Raw genomic sequence first — 26826 nt, 5'->3', positions numbered from 1 at the left:
TTAGTAAATAAGTTTTGAACGAAAAATGTTCAACATCAATCAATTGTTTTAATTACGGAAATTTGAAGTAAGAAAATGACGAAAAAAATTAATTGCAACAATTAGTAAAATTAAAGGATTAATTCCATTAGAAAAACTATCGTTAAATAATAGTGAAGTTCTCCAAAAAAAAAGATTACTGATAGTAAATACATATGTCCATAACTACTGCTATTCTGCTTTTATTTTGTTTGTTTATCATCTAAAAGAATTCTTTTTAGTGGTCTCAATCTACATTGTTACACGCTGAAAATTTAACGAGCTACATGGTTGATACATCACCCTTGTTTACAACTTGCAACCCTCTTTGCATATCGTTAATAAAAATACAGGAGGCATTTTGGTATCTTTTAAAACCATATTTACACAACATTTGAAAAATCATTTAGCTCTACCAAACAGACCTCCAGATCATGATCTGAATTTGAAATGGCTTAGAAATCTCTAATTTCAATGCCAGCTTCTGCTTCAGTGAGGCTATCATCATTCTCATTCAACAAATAATCACAATATTCCAAAAGCATATCTGCAAGCGGGGGAATTCCTGGATTTCGCCCGTCGTTATATTTATGTGCATTAAAAGTAATCTGCCACATGTCGTGCCTGAAATCTTCTCGGCTCTTGTACTCCATATTCCGTACTCTCTCCCTGATTCTGGAAAGATCCATAGGCCTCTCTATAACGTCCAGGTAGTCGGGAGCCTCCTTCTTCGACACCGGTTTCAAGAAAAGATACGATAGATCATACCTATCTTTCACAATGGTGTCCACAACGCTCTCCAAGATATTTGCCAAACCAACCTTCATAGGAAAATTTAAGTTAAGATAGAGCTAGCTCAAGCCAAGTGAAACACACAATAAATGCTACAAAACCATAGTAAAAAAGACAAGCACTAGCACCGCAGCCATACAAATAAGTTCAAAACTATTTCTAACCAAAATCATATATCATAGTTTTACTGCATAAATCATAAACACAACTAAATGACATTGTTTCTTTTGGGCATTTGCATAGTTTATTTGCTCAAAATAAAAATGGCAGTCTTTCAAAGCTTAAGAAACAATACTGAAGACTAAACTCTTCTATCAAGAAACATAGAGAAAATAGAAAAATAGGACTGCTCAGTAAGAAAACAAGGTGAGCCTCTGTCAAGGGGTGAAGGTTATACTCCCACAGGAGGGGCACCCCTGCACTCAACTTGATGACATCCCTAATGTAAATCAATAAATCATTATGATCTTCATTTTGCAGAATGTAAAGGTATTTGTAGCTTAATTTGAACTACTAAAGAAAAAAGAAAAAAAGCAGGCTGCTAACATTTGAATTACAATTCTAGACAAAATCTTGAATTCACAACAAAAATAATCATGGCAATGACATGAATTTGGCTCCAGGACTGTTTTCTTTCCAGTCCTCAATATTTTCCTCAACTTTCCTCAACTGCTGGACAGATATTAGCACTTTCATGTCATAAATGACCAAGTAGCTATTGCTAATTTGTGTCTAATTAACATGTATGAAGATGAAGAACAAGGATAGAAATGTACCTCTCCCCCTCCCCCTCTTCGGCGTTTTGTTGGCGGCATATAATCTGCACCAATCTTTCCTAACTCAGTAACAGATCTCCTTTTTCCACTTCGGTCTCTTTCTGGCATTCTCTTATCATGTCTTCTTGCTCTGGGGTCATCTAAATACTCATCTCTTAACTCAGGTTTCTTCTTCTTCTTTTTCTTCTTAGCTTTTTGTCGCTCTTCCTCCTCCCTTTCTCTTCTAATATCTTCTTCAAATCTTTTTATCTCGTCTAACCTTTCTTGCTCTTTGAGCATCCTGATTTCTTCTTTGTGATGCCTTCTTGCTCTGTCTTCTTCTCGAAGCCTTGCATCATTTCTCCATTTCTCTTGCTCTTCCCTCCATCTTCTGTCCTCTTTACTGTTCCATTTTTTAAAACCTTCAGTTCCATACACAGTCTCCTGTTTCTTTTGTTTCTCAAAATTTGACAATTCAACAATTCTTTTAGTTTTTCTGTGTTGAAGTCCAGTGTTTCCACCAGGACTGTCCAGTTCCAGATCAATAACTTCCTTTGTACGCTTTATAACAATCTTTTTGTGGCTTTGCTCCCTATCTATTTCTGTTGGCGGGCGTATTTTAATTGGGAACTTATGAGAATCAACCTGTCCTCTACCTGAATCAGTAGGAGGCCGTATAACAATAGCATGCTTACGAGATTCAGCCAGCGTATCATCTGGTTTCACTTTCTTGGGAATAATTATCTTATTAACCTTAGCAGACTTTGCAGTTTCTGAGTCAGAAGTGACTGGCTTGTCAGAACTCTGCAGGGTTTCTACTGCAGGTTTATCAGAAGATTTCTCTGTGGAGCTGCATTTGAATTTCAATGGAATTTTTGTTGAATTGTCAACAGGAGCAACTTTTGTTGCGCTTTTAGACATTGACTTTTTGGAGGGAGCTTTATGCTGGGAGAGACTAGAGGGATCCACAAAGCTAGATTTTCCAGATGATTTTTCCATGTCTGCAGATTCAAGTTGAGTTTCTAGATCTTCACCATATTTTGGACAGTTCTTATTCGTTCGCATGTGCCCAGCCTGGTTCATCAACAAAATAATTACAATAATACTATATATCAAAGAATGGGGCAAAACGTTCACGTAACTAAATATACCCTTCTATTTTAAATTAATTGATATCTTTTTATTTATTAATGTAGAAAATTTAGATTTATTTTGGTTTCTTGATCATGCTTTGTTTTCAAAATACACTTGCGAAGTAACAATTTAACTTTACATCTACAGAAATGATTTTTTAAAAATATTTTTTGTAAGAAAAAAAGTTATCAAAAGCATCAAACCATAAGCAGCATGTGTCAAAAACTAATTGTAAAGGGTAAATAGGCTGTAAACAACTCAAGATACACACCTTACCACATGCTCCACAAACAAAAGTTTCCCTTGATGGTTTTTTCTCCTTAAATACCTGGTTCTTCAGACATAAATCAAAGATAATTTCAGGAGGCAGAGTAAAATTTAAAAACATTATTACAATCATCCTGAAAGAATGTGAACACAAAACTCAAACACATACATAGATCAATAAGTTTTTAGCACATCTGCAATATACACAATAATATATTGCATTTCTGAACATGCATCAAGAAGACTATTTTCATGTAGGTTTAATTACTCATTTGATCCCTATAGTTAAAAAACTTTCTCTTTTAGTCCCTATACTTAAAAACATACCATTTTAAATCCATTTTAGTCTTCGCCATAGGGACTGAAAGGGATTAAAATGATATGTGTAAATGGGATTAAAAATGATATGTATTGGAACTAAAAGGAGTTGTTTTTATGTATAGGGACTGAAAGTTTTTTTTGTAACCATAGACATCAAATGAGTAATTAAACCTTCCATGTATTTAGTTCCACTCTAGCAATTACTGTAAAAATCATAAGCAGTTCCAGACAAGAAGGACGGCCCTAATTTCTCCATCATTCAATAGAATAAAATGTAACTACTACTATATACACTTTGGATTTAACCTTAATGATCAAATTCCCTCTTTATTAGTTGCCTAAGGTTGATCCAAGGTTGTCAAAATCAAGATCTTGTGTAACTTTTGGAAGGGGAAGCTTGGCAAGTAAAACCATAATTAACATTTACTTAAACTCCATTTGAAAATACATGCAGCAGTTACAAATTCAAATTAAAGTTAGAATTCAAAAAATATTATAACTAAGTAACGTATCTCAGTGCCCGAAGAGTTTTCCGGAACCCATGACCAACTGGTCATCAAGACAATTTGTGAAATGCACCATTCCACTTTAAGTGGAAGAAGAGGGAAAAAAATCCTGGTTTATTTTAAAACAAACCCGAGACCCCCCACTCCCACTTCTCAACATCATGTTTTCTAAAAATACAACCCCCCCTTCATTCCTCACTTGACCCATTCTCCAACCCCATATGCATCTCTTTCCTTCTCACCCATTCCCTCCCCCTTTTGTCTCAAAAGTTCCTTACAGCCTTGTCGTACCCAAGCATGGGAAAGTGATTAAAGGGAACAATACCAATCTCTTTAAAACACTCTAGATGAGCTCTTGGGAGGTAAACCCATAATCCATAAGGGTAGATGGTAAATTTATAGCATAGATTAGTAATTAGTAATGGGTTATGTGTGAGGTGTTGGAAATTTAATTGTTGTGACTTCCTAAAAACCATAGGCATTTTAATTTGGGGATTTTGTCTAATCTCTTGTTCTTTTGATCTTAATGCCTAGATTCCTTGGAAAATACAGTGGTTGCTCCTCCCAACGGCATTGAAGAGTTTGATTTGGTTCTCTTCGGTTGTGAGTAGCTAATCTACTTAGTGGAACTTTTGATTGATTTTAGGAGAAGAAAGTAAATTTCAAAATAATATATTTTGGTGATTTTGATTTCTACGAGTAATTATGATGTTTTAAAAAGCTATGATTAGTACTATGTTATATTTTTTTTTTATCAGCAAAATAAATGTATTATATATATAGGATTAAGAAAGTACCAGAGGTACTAATACAAAAGGGATATACAGTCCTTACATCTAGACACCAGAGATGAATGGTATTCTAGATATTAGGAGAACATCTAATTTGTTCTATTAGTATCACCCATTACATAAACAAAACCCTGTCTAATATTGCTTGACCATTGATTTAGATGGGTTGTGAAATCTTTCTCAAAATGTCTAAGCCAAATCCAGGTCAAGAAAATAGCTTCATCAAACAATCGATTAGCATCGAATTCTGCATTGGAGAACAACATTCTGTTTCTAAGCTTCCAAATAGCCCATGTTATCGCCAACCACCAATACCTCCATCTCTTGCCTCTTAATCCTTCTGTCTGTATACCTATATGCTGGAGAAAATGTTGTGTAGGCCTGAGGGGGAAAGCACATTTAATATTCAACCAAGACATCGATTCCCACCAAATTGGTTGGATCATGATGCAGTGGAAGAACAGGTGAGATACCTCCTCCTCAGCACCTCTGCAAAAAGGGCAACACATATCCTGAATCTGCATTTGTCTCCTGAGCAGATTCTTCTTTGTTGGTAATTTGTCCCTTAACAGCCACCAAGCAAAAACCGCAATCTTACTAGGGATTTTTATCTTCCATAATTCCTTACACCATTCCTCTTGCTGACCTCCTGCAGTAGCTTACACCATTCCATCTAGTACTATGTTATATGATTACTAACTACTTGAAATAGTGAGCTATGTGTATGTCAAGGACATAAGTTGTGATGCTCTCTATAGTTGTTCTGGCACTTGATTGTTGGGTTGGATATATATCTATATATAGTTTGTATGGTTTCACAGTTGATGAATCAAGATATGGATTGTTATGTTTATAGGGGAGGCTTTATCAGATTTTCGGTAACCCCGTGTTATCTTTTATTTGTGTCTTGATATAGTATTACCCTCAGACTAGCCAGACTGGATAAACTGTAGTTTGTGCGCCAGTCACGATCCTAGGATAGGGTCATGACAACTTTACTGTTGTGATCGCCCTCGTCGTAATTCAAAATATGAGATAAAAAATATTTTTATAACACAAAAAACTAAAAGACAAAGCAAAAAACCCACAAAACTTGGGTACAGTCATGAATGCACTTGTTGCTCTCTTTATCAACAGTCATACTATTATACAAAAAAGATAAGTGCTAAGAACACACTCATTTAAGCACACTTTCTCTAATTGGTTAAAAAATATTGAAAACTACAAAATTAGGAGAGAGCATCATTAAATACGATTTGAGACCCACAAAATTGTCATTTTCAATAAATTTCAACCAATAAGAGAGTGTATCCATAAGAGTGTGTTCATAGTGTTTCTATACAAAATAATCAGTGTTTAATACTATTGCTTATACATAAACTCAACTATTTAAAAGGATTTATCTATGAGGAGAAAAGAGTGACGAAACAGATTAAAATTGATCACTTACCTTAATTCCTTCTCCCATATTCAATTTGATTTTTTTATTGGGTATACTAATAGGCATAATATCATTCTTCTTGGCTTTATTGACCTTCAGTGATTTGCTTTTTTTAGCAGGAACGTTTTCCTCCTGCCAAAAACGTGTAATAAAAATATAAAATAATTAGGCCTCATTTATAGGTAATTAATTCTTTACATATTTATGATCAGATCTTCAAATATCTTCTGAAAGTGTTTTAAACAAGATGCTAATGACAAGACAATGCGAATAAACTAATTATCATCTTACCTCCCTAAGATCTGTGATTGCATCCTCTTTCAAGTGATTAGTTCCATCTAATTGTAAAGTATTAGTTATTTGCTTAACTTGTTCAGCATTGTCAAAGGAAAATTTTGATTGCATCTTCGGTACCAATCTTGCTTCTCCCACCATAACTTTAGCTTTCTTCTTTTTCTTTCTGTCAGCTTCATAATCTGGACATATTATTGCGAAAAGAAAAAAAAAGTCAAATATGACAAGTAGCGTCTTTGACTTCAATTTCAAAATATTGATCCAATTAATAACTTATAGTCATTACATTAGAGCAGCCCTAACAGGATCTGGAAATAATAGTTCAATAATCAATGAAATGTCATACCATCCATAAGCAGCCTGCATAATTCAGCAGCCTCAGCTGCTTCATCTTCTATTTCCTCCTCTGCCTGAGCTAAAGTTGGGCGTCTTCTCATTTTAAGACCCTTAACGCCATCTCCCTTATCACGTTTTAAGTCATTGGTACCCTCTTCTCCCTCTTCACACTCCTCAGCATCAAGTAAATTTTCCAGATCTCCAGCAAAAGAATCCAAATCACTATTCCCTTCTGAATCACTCTCATTTTCATCACCATTTACAGCTGACAGACTTTGAACTTGTCGATCCCAAATCTCCTGGCATTTCTCTCTGGTCTGCTGCTGTAACTGAAGAAAGGACATTCGCTGGCCACGAGCATATTTGCTGATAGTTGTTGGATCAACCTTAACCCCAGATGTAGCTTGTTCACTTGAAAGTTTCCGTATCATAGCAATGCGATGCCACCTAGTTTGTTTTGCAATGACTTCCTCAGGAACATTGAACTTAAGAAGAACCTGGATAAGACCATACTTGAGATTAAAAGCAGGAATCCTAGGAAGTAAATATGCAATGCTATTCCATCCTTATAATTGCACTCAGAAGTCAACTAGACACTAATAAGACAAACCAAACTAGTGTTTGGAATAAAATCTGGACAAAAAGAAAAAAATACTATATAGAAACAAAGAATACTAATAAGCAAAATAAGCATATATCGCGGAACCAAATTCAGTTTTCAATTGTAGCTGAGATTAATGAAAAGGATAAAAGAATGAAGGGCAATCAAATAGGCTCTTGCCAAATACTTGTCTATTCATAATTTCATATTCAAGTAAATGGAATACTAGAATAATACATTAATGAAATCAAATATCCACGGCTTTTCAAGACACCATTTATTGATATAGATATTCATTAGAGATCAGAACATTTTGCTGCACAAATTTTCATTTCTAAAGTTTACAAAACAAGATTCTCCACTAATCTCATCTTTATTCATATCACAACTAAGTACAATATGCGAGGAAAATCTTCACCTGCTGGAAAGTAAAGCCTTTTTTAAAGTCAAGCTCTATAGCTTACATAAATACATACAGTTCAGAACAGATCACGAAAATACCACACACCTCTCGTGCAGCATCCATGCTTAATCTACGTAGATCAGCATCTGTACCGGTAACAGTAGAACCTCCACGGTTAGCAGCTGCTTTCTTTTTCACCATTGCACTAGACACTGGTGCCTTTGGAGGTGCCCGAGCATAGCTAAAACCCATGCCACGACCAGAAGGATCACCAACACCAGTAATTTCCATTCGTTCAATATTTTCCTTACCCTGTCAAAAAACAATTCCACCAACAGGGGATGAAAACTCATGATTAATTTAGTCAACTACTAGAACAAAAAATAACAAACATACTTATTGCAGTGTAGTCTATGAAGCACCGATTTTCAATTTGTTTCACGAATCTGTAATGGATACTGATACTATTGGATTTTCATAAGATGCTTTAAAAGCTTGGATACTTCACCGATACGTATTGGTGAAGTATCCAAATAGTCAAACACATTAGAATGTATAATATAGAAACATTGTCCCTTAATGAACCAAAAATTGAAATTGTTCTATTTATGAATGATTTCAAGAAAGGAATGAGATTGATAGTACTGTTCCTATATGTAAATTATTTTTGTTTTTAGTAATATCCAAGAAAATATGTTTTTAAATTGGATTAGCTGAATTTTAAGTATATATTTATTTATTATGTTTTATGAATTTGTACATATTTCTAAATATGTATCCTACATGGATCATATCCTATATATTTTTAAATAATTATATCGTCGTATCGAATACATATTGCATCCGATACTCGTATCGTATCTATGCATCATAGGGTGTTGTAAATTTTCATTAGATTAAAAAGAAGAAATAAATCATAATAATCCCTATCTTCTGAAAACATAACTCCTATTTTGAACAGCAAAAAATAAAAAATAAATAAACAGAGATGTAATACACATACAATAATTTGTACAACATTTTTTATGTCCATCTCTCTTCATTACATCATTTATTACATCTCAAATTTCTCTCTCTCTCTCTCTCTCTCTTTTAGTTGTACAAATTGTTGTACAATTATGTACAAGAAACATTTCTCAAATAAATAATGCACCGCCAATTAATTCTACACACAGAAGCAAATTATCACTACAATTGTAAACGGATGCATGAATTCCATTGCTGAGTGTTTCTAAATTCAATTATAACAACTATTTTTTACACTTTCCATTCAAATTTTATAGGATTCATATGACACTCAAATGGAAGAATTGCAGCAATTCTAGGTAACTTGTGGATGCAGAACTAATATCTTTCAGGACAAGTCGCTTGCTTCATGCAAATGTCAAGAAGCAATACCATCTTATCAAAACATAACATAGCAGAAGAGGTCACCTTTATAACATACTGCAGTGAGCTTCTATTTTCTGGTGCAATTTTCAAATTGCAAAATATAAATGAGAGGTCAAAAGATAGAAAGATAAGTTTTTTGCTTTTGATTGCTTCATTTTAATTGTCATGAAAAAAAAACTTGAGGGACCAAAATTACACTCAGTCCAGACTAAGTGTAATTAAAAGTCTATTTTAAAATATTTTTTGTTTATCAAAAAAGTTTTAAAGAAATCTTAGAGGGCACACAATTCTCAAGCCTTGGCACAAGATTCTTAGTGAAAAACAATAGCATGTTTTCAAGCTTCAAGATCTTGTATAAAATTTTAAACAAGTGCAAATGTATGAAGAACCTACACAAGTCAGTAAATAATTATGGAGAAATTATACTTTACATCAGACAAGAATACCTACAATGAGATCATTCTATAGAAGTTGGTTCATCCTTGATGGTCAACTATGCTTTCTTTAATTTTTCCTCCTGTATTTTCCTTTTACTTTATAAACCCATTTTCACTTCTACCCTCAAAATAATCAAATGGACATATATAAACAAATTTTCAGCACATAACCAGGATAGATGCCAATGCCAAATAAACTCAAAATCAGATTTAGCATAGATCACCTGGCTTGTACAGGCAACAAAATTGCAACTCAAGTTCCAAGGAGTAATCTGCAGTTCCCTCTCGATGTGTGATGCAGCAGCCAATGCTATTGCTTCATCAGGAAGACGACTCATTGCAGATGAAATATTAGTCGGGTGTGTTTCAGTAATTCCTAAATGTTTTAGACGGTAGAGGCTAGCTTGCATGCTTTCGTAAGCACAAACCTAAAAAAATGTATAACAAAAACAAGACAAAGAAGAAACCATATTAAATGAAGCAATATAACAGATAGATCTTATAACAAATAAACAACAAAGCAATTAATTCACTTTCAACACACAAATGCATCCCAAGCTAAGCAGCATGTAGATTACAGACCATCAAACTTACAAAATCATAAAAAATAATAGAAGGCGAGCATACAAAGCACACTGAGCATCCAATAAAATGCATTATTGTTTGGCTAAATTACTCCATTGGTCCCTCTCTTTATTTAATTTTAAGGGACCAAATTGAACAAATTAAATAAAAAGAGGAACCAAGAGAGTAATTTAGCCGTATTGTTTTTTGAAGCCTCATTTTTTCAACAACCCAAAAGCATCAGATATGAACCAAAAAGAACTCTACAAATCATGCTGTTGAGGGATTAAGTTTTACAATGCAAGTTCCAAATCTCCATTGCATGTTTTAAAGATGATTTATTTTGCTATTAATAGTGCATTTCAACAGAATGACATGTTTTAATTTATAAATGAAAAAACAGAATGTCATATGATATAACTTACAAGCTCTGGTGTAACCATTTTTCTCAATTCATCCTCTGACCAAATGCGAAAATTTCGCTTTTTAACCAAAATTGACTGTCCATTTGTTCCCCTCTGCAGTAAATAATAGATATTGAATGAAGCATTCAGGTATACAGCAAACGTAATCAGGAAAAAAAAAGATTGTAATTCCAATATAAAATTGTCTGGCAGAAATTTTCATTTTTCTCTCTTTGAAAATAATTGGTTTGAGAAAATGTTTTTTTTTTCATTTCCTATTTTCATAAATAATTACAAAAATTTCACAATGTTTTTACTTTATTTCTTGTTTTCAAGAATCTATACAGAAAACAATGAAAACAATAATTTTGTTATTTCCACTGTTTCCTATGTAAATCTTTGAAAACAATGTCACTTTTTTTGTAATTATTTATGAAAGCAAGAAATGAAAACAGAAGACATTTTCAAAAACTAAACAAGCCCTAAGGAATTCTATTAAGCATCCATTTCTTATAAATTGCTTGGGTGGCAAGCTTTGTGACTCTCTTATACCTGTAAATTGGCATATTCCTTGATTTTCTTACGGAATGATGCTTCTGATTGGTAAGGAAACTGTGAGAGAAATTCATCAACACCAATATACGGAGGCAAATGTCGCTTCTCTGCTGCTTGGAATTCACGGCACATGTGTACCAATAGCCTGTTCATCATGTAAGTCTGAAGATTTTTACTTCCAGGTGATAATACCTCCATGAGAGGCTCCTGCAAAGCATAGTATAAAAATTATTATCACACATCACAATTATAAGATGCACTTTTTTTCATGCCACTGTCAAATTTTCAGAGACATAACTTGGGACTTTGGTAGGCAAATTGCATATGAAACAAAGAAAAGTTAGTCAAGATATAAATACCACAATTATGAGTATGACTACTCAAAATATCACATCCATTAAGATTTTACCAAACAACTAACTCAAAGATTCAAAAAACTTAAAAGTAGACAATTAACAAAAAGCACTTATCAAGAATATACAGACCTGCTGTCCGACAACATTAATTTTATCAATGCGCCTTAATGATAGCTTTCCCTTTGATGAACGAACCAGCAGGTAGTCAGTTAATGGAACTTTATGGGGAAATATGGGTGCTCTATACATATTTGTCTCTAGTGATGACTGACTGCAACCAGGCTTTAAATCTCCAAGGAAAGGAAATTTATCAGCAGGATCCAGGGAAATAATGTGCCCCAATCTACTATCTGTGTTGCGTAATAAGGAGCCAGATTGGTCATCTGGTGAGCATTTTTGATAGTATGTACAAAGTCTTGCACCCATTCCAACATTGCTCAAAAGTAAAGGCCTTTCTTCACAATACCTACAAAGAGAACATATTTGTTAAGAATTAAGATTACATATTATTCTGTTATTTATGATTAGATAGTAATTAGTGATTTAGTCCTTATAACTCATTATTAGATTAATCCTATGTAATCAATACTAATCCTATTTGCTCATCATAAATAAAGGCTTAGTGTGGCCATCCTTGACACACAACATTACAGTAAAACACTGTTATAATATTCAATGCAATCCACAGAATCTCAGTGGAGTATCCACAATCCTCATTCATTTAGAGAAGCCCGAAGGAGAAACAAAGTAACAAGAGTATGACCATTGCAGATAAGAAATTAACAAAATATTAAAATCAATTGCGGAAACAACATTGCTCTTGGATGTATTAAATTTGGAGTCATGATAACATGCTTGAGATATATTCTATGCAGAAAAAACATAAATTGCAAGGCTTGCAATAATTTATGTTTTAAGATGGGGATTAACTATTACACAGTATGTTAGGAAGCCAGAAAATAAATGAGAAGAGAATGCTTTTATTATTGAATATTGAATATTCAAGGATTTCCCCTTTCAATAACCGAGCCACTGCCCAATTCACAAAATGCTAATGAAATTCTAAGCTAATATTAATTCAGTGCTTAATTTTCTTTTATCTCTTTTCCTCCCTCAATATCTAAAACTATATAATTTTAACACAAAATATGAAAATAATGTTGCCCCAATGGAAAGCAAACATGTAATAGCAGCATAAGAGTTTCAGGTCACTTACTCCATCAGAAAAACATGTCCATCTTTTACAGACAGATCAGACTTTTTCTTGAATGCCCCAGGAGGACGCAAGGACTTGTTCTCACCAGGAACCCTTTGTGCTTTTGGCCACAAATGTATCTTTGTACGAACAAGATGTAACAAGGAGTTTGGTTGAACATTTTGTGCAGCAAGTGACTTGTGATCTTCAAGCTCCCTCCCTAAATAAAATATTTTCACTGTTTCTGATACCTTAAAATCTACCCCCCAAAAAAATCTCAGGTCAGTCATACAGAAGAGGAGACAGTACGCTGAAGACCAGAATAAACTTGCAGTTTAATTATGATTTTAATTCCATAACAGAGATAAGAAATTTTATTATACATGAAAAAATTCACAACCTAGCTTTTTGGAAGCTTTTGCTTTAACAGAAGAGAGAGTTTCTTCAACATCGACATGCAGTTTACTCCCCTTGCCACCCAAACTCTTTATAATAATTTTCATGGGTCCTTGTGTTGGCAATTTCCCTTGTTCTTTGACAGCCACCTCATTGTCATGGGGATACCATAGTGCTTTTGGCCGGTGAAAATTTGCAATATCTTTACTGCAAAAGAGTTGGTAAGATTATAATGACAGAAAATCTAGAATGCACATGTAGACAATACTCACAATAGATATTAAAGTGCCAGATAAAATTAAAGCAATGGCATGGCTCACTTATACACAAATCAATAAAGGTTTTGCAAGAACTTGATATATGGCATAAGAAATCCAAACACTGTTGTAGATAACTAACAGATCAATGAACGAACTAGTCTAATGGTGACTGATTATGAGCAAGCAATGGAATCCTTTATTAACAATGAAGACCTTCAGTACAGTTCACATAGGTGGTCACATCTCGGGTAACTTTGGGATGTTTTGTAAATATATACTGTCAAGCTTAGTCTAGGACAATTAGTAAGAAAATTCTACAATGTACCCTATTAAGCTCGGTGTATACATTGAATATACTAATTATATTATGAAAAACATTGTGGTACCAACAAAAGTTCACCTACACCAAGACAGATGAATAAATACAATTTTTCCAAAAGAACCTGGTTCATGAAAAACTGTGGACTCAAGTTATATTCTTCAAGAATAGTGCATAAAAACCAAGAAAAATAGAAAGCCCAAAATATTTGGAGATAGAGTGCTCTAACCAAATTAGGTATCAATTAGCCAAACAAACATCAAACAAGCTTACATGTAAGAATCAACCAGAACTTCATTTCAAAAAACACAATATTCTAACTAAGCAAGAATGTCTCAAAAGAGGTTAGACATGCTACAAAGTACAAACCAAAAGTGTTACCACCTCCAAACAAATAAATTCTTACTTGCTCAATTTCAATTTCATTGTCTGCAGCTTCAGTGCAGGTTGTGAGTGAAAAACTTTGACACCATGAGCTGAGCGTTTTTTGGAATTTGATTTCAGTTGCTGAGAAGTTTTACGGTTTGAATAGTGTTTGTCATTAGCAACATATCGCCATCCATATTGACTTCCATGTCCTGGTAACTCAGAAGAATCCCCGCTGCTTAATTTTAAAGAATGAGTTAAAATCATAGCCCCAGCATGAAGGCAAAGATGTGTACCATCCTTGGTATCTAAAACTTCAAAGTGCATTTGATCATCCTGAAGATCAAAGATAAGCTTCGGTTTCACTGAAGGCTGATCAAGCTCCTCCCATATTATCTTGTCTAACCAGGAGCCCTCCATCATGTCTCTGTTTTGTGATATAACCTTGGTAAAGCGCTTCACTTGACCACTTTGATTATGCTCAGATATCTCTGCATCTCTTCCATCTGCAAGACTAGAACTATCCACTTCAGATCTGGATTCTAACCTTAGAAGTTGGGGGTGAAAGAGACTTCTGGATATTAAATTGGTCTTAGCTCCAGAAGAATCCCTTGAGCCAAAGGGCTCCAATTTGACAGGAGAGCTGCGCATTAAGACATTATGATTTTTATCCTCCAGTACCTTCTGAGGCTCCATCTGAATATTATGGATCCCACTTTCAATTTCTATTTCACTGCCACCAGAAGCTCCCAACTCGGGTCCAGAAATTTCACAGCTTTCAACATTATTATAACTTGGAACAGGAGAATTGCCCCAAAGGATTTTATCTTCCCAGTCTTGCTGATCAAGAGGATAAAAGTTGGCCAACATGAAAGGATGATCTTTCCAGAAATGATCTTCTACAAAATCCCCTTTCATCGGTTCAGCACTATGACACGAGTCCTTTGATTGTTGATCATCTTTCCTGTCCACTGAGGCATCCGCATGAAGAAATCCAAATTTTGGAAACTCCAAGTCAACATCATTGCTTTCTGATACATCATTATGAACTACACAAACCTGTTTAGAAAGAGAGAGACTCTGGGAGAAGCCCTTCAGAAATTCCTCTTCATCCTCTTCTACAAAATCATCAGTTAAATCGAAAGACTTGTATATATCTGTAAACAAGAGGGGGGGGGGGGGGGGGAGTCAATTAAGGCAGAAGCCACACTGACAAACACTGAAGAAAGATAGCATTCATTTTGCCATTCAAATCAAATCTCATCATTGACAATTCTAAATTTCATTCACATATTGTATAAATTGTGCAACAACTATTTAAGTTTTCTAACGATACCTCTCCTACAAGATATAATAGACTGACAAATGAAGACAAAATTCAAATAAACATTTCCAATCTCCAACTACCTCTAGGAATAGAATGTCGATGCTCTCTCTTTTCTCCCTTTCTGAGAGGTTCATGAATGCCAAAGATTTCAGAGAAACGTAAAATTGCCACACCATCTTCCACACATAAAACAGGCAATGGCATAGCCATAGACCTTTTCTGAACTTCAGGGCCATCCTGTTTTTTCATCAATTAAGACATTAACATGTCAATAGAAAGTCAACCATGAAATTTATAATCCTATCAACAATAATTATCATCAATGTTAGAGAAATACATGTTAGTGTGTTCATTACTAATTGGCTGGGCTTGTAGCAGGGTACTACACCTATAGTACACATGTACTAAACCTACAATTAATAATATAAACACACACAAATGGAGCGAAGCTGCATTCATCATGCAGAAATCCTTTTACTCTTTCATACTCCCCCACCCCACTTTAGTTATGTACAATCAATTCAGTACCAAACTGAAACAGCATCCTAATATTTTGCATATTTCTCAAGTAGCAAACCTCCAAAAACTAAGTTTGGCACAGGTTTATATCTCTAGCATGCCCCCATATCACCACTACAAAAACCAAGCTTTTTCCCACTAGGCAGGGTTGGATACAAGGATAAAAGAGGCTGATTCAACCATGTACTATGAACTAGTACCTTCACCAATTTCATAGTTGGTCTAAAACCATTGATAGAGGTTAGAACAGCATGACAACAAATATCAAAACATCAACATAAGCTCCATTTAGGCAGAGAGAGAATGAGAGGTAGAGAGAGAAATAGAGAGTTTTCACGAGACAGTGAGAGAGAAGTCCCGTGTTAGCTTCACCAGGAGAGGGAACGACGGCGACACAACAACGGCAATGGCACATGACTGGCAGTGATCGGAGAGAAACAGAAATTGGAGGGATTCTTCTGACATATCTTCTTTCTATTTCACCCGATTCCCTGACAGAGTTGGAGAAATAGACTTATGGCGAGCTTTCAAGAAATGGGGGGACGTCAAGGAAGTTTATATTGTGAGAAAATAGAAGTGGTCGGAGATATGGCTTCGTCAGGTTCATAAGTGTTTCAAACGTCCGGTACTTGGAACAACAGCTTGACAATATTATTCTCGAAGGCTTGAAGCTGCACGTGAACGTGCCAAAATATGGTAGAGACAAAAGGGAGGCTGGAAATGAAGACGATGCTGCTAAGGCGGTATCGATCATGAAGGACAAAGGTTCTTAGATTCTTAGAATGTGAGTTTAGGCCTAACTCAACCCCAAAAACTAGCTCAAGGGGTGAGGGTTACCCCTCACTTATATACTCTTACTTGGCTTTATCTTTAGCCAATGTGGGATTTGAGTTTTTTCCAATACACCCCCTCACGCCTAACACTTCTTGGGTTTGGTGCGTGAATAACAATGGTGGGTGAGCCTTTTGAATAATATTGGATATGCTCTGATACCATCTTAGATTCTTAAAATGTGAGTTTAGTCCTAACTCAACCCTAAAAGCTAGCTCAAGGGGTGAGGGTTTTCCCTCACTTATATACTCTTACTTGGCTTTATCTTTAGTCGATGTAAGACTTGGGTTTTTTCCAATAAAGGTAAAGCAACGGAGGTAAGCATGCAACTTGGCAAAGGTGTTGTTCAAAAGGCTGTGGCATGGAAGGACACTGGAACATCGCTAACGACAGCTCTTGATAGCGAAAAGGATAAACAAACCAACAACAAATAAGCAGGTACAAGCGCGAAGGCGGCAATACCCGAGAGTAGCAGCAAGGGCCCAGAGAAGAGGTGGCTATCTAGGTGTAACCAGCAAAACAAGACATCTTCAAATAGGGGATTTCACAAGTCGCACTCTTCCATCGTACTATCGGTGCCGATGGAAACCAAAGCATGGTTGGAAAAAGCTTGGGTTGGGTACCTAAGGAACCCAATGTACTTTGACAACTTGGATGAGGAACTCTGCTAGGACGGTGCAGAGGAGATATGATTCTGATCACAGGGTGTGCAAAGATAGAATCCAAGAGCTTTGCAAAGAGGGTGTCATAAGTGGGCTATCTATGTTCCATTCTCTTAAGAAGCAGAGTCCGGAGATGAAAACAAGTTTTAGGATGGTTTGAGTGTTGTGTTGGGGTATCCCTCTTCGTGCTTGGGATACAGAGAACGCCAAGAAGATAGTAGGGAGTGTTGGAGAATTTAAAGATGTTGATGATGATGTTGAGAACCTATGAAGAGTTAATCGCACTAGAGTTCTCGTCAAAACAGTATGGTCACCACTGACTAACCACTCCGTGACAGCAAAAATCAATGGCGTCGATTTTGCCGTCAAAATCGTAGAGGAGACTTGCTATAAGTCAAGAAGATGTAGATGTAGTAGGTGGAACTTTCTAGATTCATTGGAGAAAATCTCGTTCGCAAGAGTGATGTCTGTATGGAGGTGGCGTCGGTGTTCTCTCAGTTCGACGTAAAACTTCAACCGGTCAGGGTTAAGGCCAGCGGTGGAAAAGGTAGGGGAAACTCTAGGGACGGTAGTAGGTAGGGTGGCGAGACAAAAAGGGCTCCCACAACGGTCACGTTGAAATCGGTCAACCAGGGCATAGTGGTTCAAAATTTTGTGACATGTGAGCCCACACAAACTGTGCGAGGAGGAGTAGAAAAGGAAGAGCAAGTGCATGCTTTTGGCGGGGTACAGGGTGACCATACCTATACAGAGAAAGACATGGCGACATCAGCAGGTAACAACAACCCTTCTTTGTTGAGCGCGGCGCACCTACTCTTGCAGAGAAAAAAGAAGATTGTAGTCTCTTAGGGGAAGATTTCAAGGCGAGCCTGAGTCTAAAAGCAATGGAAGTGAGGACAAAAGGGGAGAGAGAACTCAATCAGGTGTTTTAGTGGGGCCAACAAATGTTGAGTTAGCAGACAAGGAAAGTCCTTTTAAGAGAATAACAGCTTTGGAGCAAAGTAATGGGCCTAATTTTGTATTGATGGTTTATAGTAGAAATAGAAAACAAAAAGGGGAAATTGGGCCTTCGAAGTCAAGTGGTGGTATAGGAGGGGAAAATAACATAGTGACCAAAAAGGAGAATTGGGCCAACTCTGAAGGCCCTGTTGCATCAAAAGAAAATGGATCACCTATTTTGATGAAAGGCGGGAGTGGGCTTAAAGAGGTGGCCTTGTGGGACAGAAATAACAGAAAAAAGGATGTTGGTCATACAATGCAATAGGTTTCGATTTCTGTTTCAAGTGAGACCTTGAAGGAAGCAACAAACACTTGGACTATGGCAAAAGATATGGGGGTCAGTTATGAAGCAGAGGAAGGAAAAATGATGTCCAAGATTGCTATCTTAGAAGGAAAAAAACAGAGGAGTGGTGGAAAGGTTGGGAAGCAGTATGGGTGATTAATGAAAATTATAACTTATAATATTAGAGGTTTGGGAGGGGGGTTAAGTGGAGTTCTATGTGCAGGATTGTGGTAAAGGAACAAGTGGATTTGTTATGTATTCAGGAAACTAAGCGAGATTGGGTGGATAAGTGGGTATGTCAAGCATTGTGGGGGGATTCAGAGGTATGCTGGGCAGAGAGTCCAACAATCAATAATGCTGGAAGTGTGTGGTGTTTGTGGAATGAGTCAACTTTCTTTGTTGAAAGGAAGATCATTGGTACTAGATTCATTGTATTGGAGGGAGTGTGGAGGTGTGATGGCGAAAGAATTACCATTGCAAATATTTATACACCATGTGTTTCGGCACTGAAAAGAAATCTGTGGGAAGAAATAAAGCGGATTAAAGAAGCAAGTCAAGTTGCAATGTGGTGTGTTGTAGGGGACTTCAACAGTATAAGAAGGCCATCAGAAAGAGTGGGCCTCAATCAGTGGGAGCACGAAGGAGGACCTATGAAGGAGTTCAATGACTAGATTGTTGTCATGGATATTGAGGACGTACCATGTTGTGGGGCAAAAATATAATGGTACAGGCCGAATGGGTTAGCAAAAAGCAGGCTGGACAGAATCAAAATATCTCTGGAATGGCTACTAAAATGGCAAGGGAGTACATAATTTATCTTGGACTGTAATTTCTCGGATCATTGCCCCGTTTTGCTTAAGATTTCTAACGCGAATTGGGGCCAAAGCCTTTAAGCACATTAGATTGTTGGTTCCAAGATACATCATTTAAGAAATTTGTCAAAGCTTGGGATGGATGTTTGGTCCACGGCTGGGGGGATATATATTGAAGGAAAAGCTGAAGAGGCTCAAACAACATCTAAAAGCGTGGAACAAGGACCAATTTGATGATGTTCAGCAAAAATTCTCCACCATTGAGAAAAAGTTGAATGAGCTTGAGGTGAAGGGGGAAAACGGCCCACTGAGTGGTGAAGAAGTGCAGCTAAGAAGGAAATTACAGGGTGAACTTTGGTAGGCAGCACACCCAAAAGGATCTATCCTAAGACAGAAGACAAGGGTTAGATGACAGAAGGAGGGCGATTGCAACTCATGGTATTACCACTTGCTAGTCAATTGGAAACATCGTCATAACATGCCGAGAGGTGTGTCTGTTGGAGGAGCTTGGATTGAGGAGCCTAAACGCGTAAAGGAGGCAGTGAGGCAATTTTTTAGGACCAGATTTCAAGAATCTCCTGAGTTGAGGCCACTGCTGGATGGGGTTGATTTCAAGACTATTGATCAGTCAGATAATGTCATGCTGATAGCCCCTTTCGAGGAAGCAGAGGTCAGGCAGCTGTGTGGGAATGTGGAAGCTCCAAGAGTCCAAGTCCAGATGGGCTCAATTTCAAATTCATCAAGGAATTCTGGGAGGTTCTTAAATCAGAGTTTCTTAGATTTCTTGGGGAATTTCATGCAAACGGCATCTTTTCGAAAGGAAGCAATGCATCTTTTTTGGCCTTGATTCCAAAAGTTCAAGATCTACAGGGTCTTAATGAGTATAGGCCTATCTACTAGGTAGGGTGTATTTATAAAATTGTGGCCAAGATTCTATCAAGGAGGCTAAAGAGAATCTTATCATGCATCATCGATGAGCGTCAAAGCGCATTTATAGAAGGAAGGCACTTGTTGCACAGCGTTGTCATTGTTAATGAGGTTGTTAACAGGGCGAGGAGAAACAAAAGAAATGCTTAGTTTTTAAGGTGGACTACGAAAAAGCATACGATTCTGTGTGTAGGGATTTCCTCCTTTACATGATGAAGAGGATGGAATTCTGTGAAAAGTGGGTGTGATAGATCGCAGGATGCTTGAAGTCTTCTACAGTCTCAGTGTTGGTTAATGGGAGCCCCATACATAGATGAGTTCCTCCCCCAAAGAGGCCTCAGGCAAGGGGACCCATTAGCCCCTTATCTGTTTGAGATCGTGGTTGAGGGCCTGATGGGATTGATGAGGGACAGAATTCCAACAAGGGTGAATCTATTAAGAAGAAATGTGGATCTACAGGATTCCAGATGTCCGTCATGTTTGTCGATGGATGAAGATTCACATTTATTCTTTAACTCTAATAGGATCATACCAATGTGGTAGGAGTGTCTACAGTATTGCCACAAGCACCAAAGGAACACTTCTTACAGCACTCATACTGCTGTATGGAAGGTGTGATTCAGAATAGGTGGCAAACACTGTGGGTAGCTTTGACATGGCGTATATGGCATTATAGGAACAGGTTGGTTTTCTCCAATGAAGAATTTGATGGTCAGAAAGTGCTGGAGGAGGTGGTTTTCTTTTGTTGGTTGTGGCTGAAAAACATGGAAAAGGATTTTGAAATACCATTTCATGTATGGACCAGTAATATTAAAGCTTGGCTTTTGTAGCCGGGATAAGGTTCATTTGCGGGTGGGATTTAACATGCTTTACATCACAGGGATTTGGCACTCTAAAATATACTGCTTGCAATATATATTAGACTCCCAAACTGGAATAGAGATGGTAATAGTGTGGCAGAATGTACAGAAAACAATACCTCTGGTACTGTTAACAGTTATTACTCATTATTAATACTATATATACATATTTTAGCTGATAAAAAAAAAAAGCAAGGATCAAACAGCACCATAATGTCCCCAAGAGCATTTCATTTTAGGTTTCAATTTAGTGTCTGTTGAGATTTATATTATCTGATGTTCAAAACAACTTATTATTAAACAGATAGACCCTTTCTTTCTTTTTTGGCAGGGGGGGATTTGAGATCAGTATGGGGGAGCTATGTTTCCCTAAAATTAATCAAGACCAAAAAGGGACTAAATTATGAAGAATGATCATGTGGTCACAGGCTCAAGCCACACAACTATAAATATTCACATCAGTGTAGTTTGAGTACTAAGTATACTAATGTGGCATATGCATTCGCTGAGTAGGCAGCTTTAGGTCAAAAATTACTTATGTGTTCTGACTTACATTTTCTTTTTGAACAAGTTTTGCCTTATGTTTTGTACCATTGTAACACGTTACATGAAATCAACTCAAAAAATATTGATCTCAATGCATTCAATCTCTTTTATGTCATTTCCCTCCCTTATACCCAAAACCCTGTAATTTGAACGAGAATAAACATCAAAAGGCAAAAAGAAATATTTAGGAGGTAGCAAAAATGAAACAAACCTCCTCAAGTTTTTGTACATCAGCATCCAACTCTTCAGTCTGCGGTGAGTCAACATGTAATTCATGTTCAAGCGAACTCTCTTCTTTAGATGCATCCACAAAACTCTCTTCCTGCTCCCCTGAAAGAACAAAGCTGGCATATGTAAACTGCAAGAGTCCAATATGAAATGAGGTCCATCTACCATTCATTCAGGAAAACCAATCATTTTTAATTTTCTTTCCAAAGATTTTCAAGCTTCAATCCTCAATCCTCACAAAATCATATGTTGTTGAATTGAGCTGAGTTGCGCTGAATGATAAGGTATCAGCTTTTGCTCAAACACAAAGCTATTATTGTTAAGATCCAAACCTATACACTAGTTGGATTCAAATACCACCATTAATAAGTAGGGTTTTTTAATCTTTTTTATGCATTTCCAGCACAGCGCAAATCAATTTCCCAAAGGATAGGTATTCTTTGCCTTTGTCAATTGAATTAAAATATATGAAACTAGTTCACAATAGAACCTGTGCATAGTCACACTCATGCACATTCAATTTCTAAATTGGAAGTGTCAAACAGAATGCAAACATGTCATCCACAGGTTCAGGAGGGATTATAAATCATAAAGGACCTGGTAAAGCATACTGGATATGATTAAACAATCACATGGCAATGGACAAAATGCCTAACAGACCATCTATGAATCAAACAGCATCTACTTCCAAACCAGTCCTCAGCGAAAGTGAAAGAGAACTATCTTAAAGGTTCAAATAAGGAGAGCCATAAAAAATTAAAAAGTAAAAAATCAAAGCATTCTCATGCATGACAAACAATACATCTGTCTCCAGCCAATATGCTAGAGCTAGATTACATGAACCATAGCTTCTTCACCTTTATGAGAACTGAAACCAACATAACATGTAAATCTATATTGTAAGTTAAAAGCAGACAAAACAAAGCACAACAGCAATAACAAAGTGGTGCAATTCATGTAAAAAAATATTACCAGCTAAAGGGATGTTATAAACTTTAGAATCGTCATTCACAAAGTCTTGCTCCTTTTCAGATTCTTCATCATAATTTTCATCATCAAAGACAGAAGCTTTGGATTCCAAACATACAGAGGCTTCAGAAGAGAAAAATTCTTTTTTTGGCAATAAATAGTCCTCTTCATTGGCAGCTTCTGTCTCTGGACCATCATACTCTTCATCAATATCTTCATAATCAACAGCGTCTTCAGCTTTTACATCACAGTCTAAGATTAAAAAGAATCACAGTTAGTAAACTATTTTACAGGGGAGGGAAAAGAGATGGCTTATTTTGCAACCAATGCTTCATTTCATCAAATTCATACTATTTTACAGACAACAAATGCCTTCGATGTGAATTAGCTTTATCAAATGAAATTTCCAAGGATAAAGAAATGTTAGAGCAGAAGGGTCAAGAATCCTCCCAACAGAAAATAACAATAACAAAATAACTGAAGATCAGCCTGAAATACTCTCAAAACCCTCTGTAAATCTGTCAAAGAACCTCAATGAATAAATTATGAGATCCAAATCAAAACCCTACCCCTCACATGCAATCCTCACAGGAGTATGTCTTATGATGAGAGAAAGGAATATTGGCATAATGCCCTAAGCAGAAAAATACCATGAGACGCACCGTGTAGGAATTCTAGGGGTGTTGCACAAGATGACCTAGTCATGTGAGAACCTTGTATGAAAGGATGATCTAGGGATGTTGCACACGCAATCCTCACATGGTAAATTTCTTGCATTTTGCTCTAAATTGCATCAAAGCCCCGTAAAAAAAGAGCTCAACTGCATAAAACCTTAACAACCTTCTACTGATCAAATCCCAAAAAGGGTCCAATGAAGTGTTTACTGTTTAATAAATCAATTCATTTCGACTAAAATGCACATCACCTAAGGAAATTCATTTTGGTGCAAACAAAAGCCAGGAGCACCTACCCCATATTTTAGGAGCCAACCAATAGCTATGTGACACTATATGGAGTTAACGAATGACTATTATCCACACATGTTCATTAATACCAGTCACAAGCCATCACTGAAAATTCATATCAGATTGTTTTCTCGATCTACTTCTATTGACTAGTGCCACTGGCCCTTACTAACACCTAGCATCAGGCATAACAACTGAGGTCTTAATTTTACAAAAACAACTTTTTTATATAATATTTTCCAGAATGGAGAGTAACACCCAGCGTCAACTGACTCAACTCTAATCCTCCAATACCATGGAGGATACATAAGATGAGGAATGCTAGCAACACACTCTACAATTTGCTAAAAAAAATTAAAACTACAAAATGAGGAGAGTCACTAAATAAGGAGTGGGACATACAAAAATTTGTGATTTCCAATAAGTTTCAGCCAATAGCAGAGAATGAGTTCAAAATAGTGTGTTGCTAGCATTTCTCCTATAAGATTTACAAAATTTTATTCTTTCATATGATATTTTCTACCAAGCATATGTCATGTGGGAAAGAATTCTAGTAGAAATAAAACACAGGTGAAGTGCTCTCAGTTGATGAGGGAAAAAAATGATACCAACAGAATATCAAAAACTGCATGATATAGTTTTTCCTGGCAGACAACTTCACCTTGTTCAACAACGTCAGGTGGTGTTTGTGGTGATTTTCCTGACAACTGCAACCAACAAACTAGCATCATCATCATCAAAATAGAAGAAGTGAGAGAAATGAAATATAGAAGGAAAATCTGATAATTAAATTAACAATTGTTAACCACATCAACAGATAGCATTTTGAATTCCAAACTTGAACAATACAGCCAGATAATGATATTTAGATTTACTTACATCTATATCTGTCAGTGATGGACCCAGCTTATCAGCTAATGCAGAAAGATGCTCCTTTGCGTCCTAAAAAGGAAATATGCTTATTTAGCACCAGCTTTACAGTTTCTCACCGAAACACGGAAACGTAAATAAACCAAGCATAACAACAACATGGAATATGCAATTTCTCATTCAACAATCAATACAATTTAATTTTCAAAATGGGAATACATATCCTTAAAGATGCAATTATTTTCTAGAGAGACCCCCCTCCCTAGAAGCTCCAATTTATCCTTCCCTGGATCATTGATAATCTGGCATGCCCATATCACAGAAGGTAGTTAAAAACATAAAGTGTAAACAGCAATCTAATAGGGCATGAATTTAATCAAAACAAAAATCTTATTGTACATAAATTTCAGGTCAAACTCATATTGCACTACAAAATCAGCTGTAAATTTGGATGCCTAAAACAGAATGATCAATTTTATCTGTAAAGTAGAAACTTGACCTAACTATCGTAGGGTGTGTTTGGAACTTTGGATGAGTATTAGCAAAATTGATCTTGAAAGAAATAAATTTTGTAAAATTGATTTTGAAGTGCAATCATTTATATTTGGATGTTTTTACCCTAAAAGCAAGTTTGATATAAAATTTAAAGTAAAATTTTCAACCTAATGCAAAAGCTACTTTTCATCACTTCTAATCAAACTGAGGTTTGGAGGCAAAATCGATTCTATCCAACAATAACCAAACATTAGTATTTTCACTAAAATGACAGTTGCAGAAGGCAAAATCGCTGCTGATAGTTTCCACCAAGCAACCAAACACAAATGTAGCAAATAATCTATCAGTCTTCGCAGTTTGCACACTAAATACTAAAATCCTCCAAAATTGAATTGCACGTATGACAGACAGTAAAAACAAAAAAACAAAAAAACAAAAAGCAACCGAACATGACATATACGCATGCATCATCTCAATCCTGATTTTCCAAACGTGTTGACCCCAAATTCAAAAGTAACAATAAAGGCTGCATAAAATTACCTCATCAAGATAATCAACATCGAGATCACCAGAGTTATCTACATTTCCAAACATGAACCCAAGAAAACGATTACCCTTGCCAGAATCCTCATATTCTTCTTCGTCGTCTATCATTTCAAATTCACCAAACATGGAGTTAACAAACTATACCAAACAAGAAACCAAATTACATACTAGAACACCACCAAAACTCCCACATGAACTTTAGCTTACAAATTTAAGCACATGGACACTAACTTAGATTCCCGCGCAACCATTCAACCCTATTTCGAATTCTAAACCTAATATTAAAGAGAGAAAAGCTTAAATATGATAATAAACAGCCAGAACAAGCAAACGAAACATGTTCCGAGCCTACAACAACTGAACAACTAGACTATACATCCAATTACTTAGCTACTTCTTTTTCCTTTTTTTTTCTTTTCCCTGTTCCGGCATTTCTCATGCTACTATTACCCAAATTTCATCAAAGAAAAACTCACCTTCATCCCTCCCATCTTGCGAGGGGCTATCCGAATCGTAACCCATGGTGTCTGAACAGAGCTATCCGCGAATTGTAACAGAATTCAGCACGAACTCATCGAAGAAGCACAGCCGCAGCTGCAGAGCATATAATTCCAGCAAAATTAATTCCAATTACTGCCTTCTTCTGGAACCTTCGTTGCCTCAAAAACCCTATTTAAACTTCACTAGCGCTGTTTCACTCCGCAATGTTCCTCTTCGTTCCCGAAAGAAAAAGAAAAAAAAGGAAAACGAAGTTCGCAAATTAGGTTTCCTCTCCTCGCCGTCGACGGGATTCAAATTGAGCTGAACGGAAGAGTGCCTCGACCTAATGGTGAACGGAGTAGGGTTTCCGGCGAATCAGCGGTTATGGTTGATCGGAGATTCGAGAATTGAGTTGCAGCTTGTTGTTGCCGCACGGTCTTATTTGTATTTATTTATTTGAAAGCGAGATCGTTCATTGAGAGAGGGGGTTATGCTATGGTATGAATGGTTTTATTCGACTCCGTGGGTATATAATCTGCCTCCGTTGATGGAAATGCAGCAATGGACGGTAAGGATTTTCGCTGGAGAGTGATCCATTCAAAGT

At 36.4% G+C, this 26826-nt stretch overlaps 1 protein-coding gene across 4 annotated transcripts; it reads right to left on the bottom strand.

The window, feature by feature from the left end:
- Nucleotides 1-253: 253 nt before the first annotated feature.
- LOC100780733 (transcription initiation factor TFIID subunit 1) lies at nucleotides 254-26826 on the bottom strand. 4 transcript variants are annotated; one of them, XM_041005105.1, is made up of 21 exons: nucleotides 26219-26826; nucleotides 25737-25843; nucleotides 24711-24773; nucleotides 24444-24552; nucleotides 22870-23118; nucleotides 21881-21999; nucleotides 15311-15467; nucleotides 13944-15021; nucleotides 12963-13165; nucleotides 12584-12821; nucleotides 11497-11833; nucleotides 11009-11218; nucleotides 10478-10570; nucleotides 9713-9916; nucleotides 7765-7971; nucleotides 6666-7152; nucleotides 6317-6501; nucleotides 6035-6157; nucleotides 2971-3033; nucleotides 1587-2639; nucleotides 254-839 (listed from the first exon to the last, which is right to left on the bottom strand). In XM_041005105.1, the coding sequence occupies exons 1-21, from the start codon at nucleotides 26262-26264 to the stop codon at nucleotides 474-476; spliced, it is 5697 nt and encodes a 1898-aa protein (XP_040861039.1). In that variant the 5' UTR covers nucleotides 26265-26826; the 3' UTR covers nucleotides 254-473. The 4 variants fall into 4 exon arrangements, with proteins under 4 accessions (XP_040861039.1, XP_040861038.1, XP_006587642.1 ...); XM_041005104.1 differs by having other exon boundaries at nucleotides 13944-15060; nucleotides 26219-26825; XM_006587579.4 differs by having other exon boundaries at nucleotides 13944-15060; nucleotides 24493-24538; nucleotides 26219-26825.

The sequence above is a fragment of the Glycine max genome, chromosome 9 (genome assembly GCF_000004515.6).
Source record: "Glycine max cultivar Williams 82 chromosome 9, Glycine_max_v4.0, whole genome shotgun sequence".
Lineage (NCBI taxonomy): Eukaryota > Viridiplantae > Streptophyta > Magnoliopsida > Fabales > Fabaceae > Glycine > Glycine max.
The sequence above is the reverse complement of the archived record's forward strand: the minus strand, read 5'-3'. Positions and strand labels throughout refer to the sequence as shown.

What these genes read in the sequence shown, in the direction of transcription:
- LOC100780733 (XM_041005104.1), bottom strand. Translation starts at nt 26,264, where the DNA reads ATGGGTTACGATTCGGATAGCCCCTCGCAAGATGGGAGGGATGAAG. An exon ending in CATGCAGTTTTTGATATTCT is followed by an intron (nt 23,119 to 24,443) that starts GTTGGTATCATT and finishes TTTTAATCTTAG; the next exon opens with ACTGTGATGTAAAAGCTGAA. An exon ending in ATGAAATTGAAATTGAGCAA is followed by an intron (nt 13,166 to 13,943) that starts GTAAGAATTTAT and finishes ACTCTTTTGCAG; the next exon opens with TAAAGATATTGCAAATTTTC.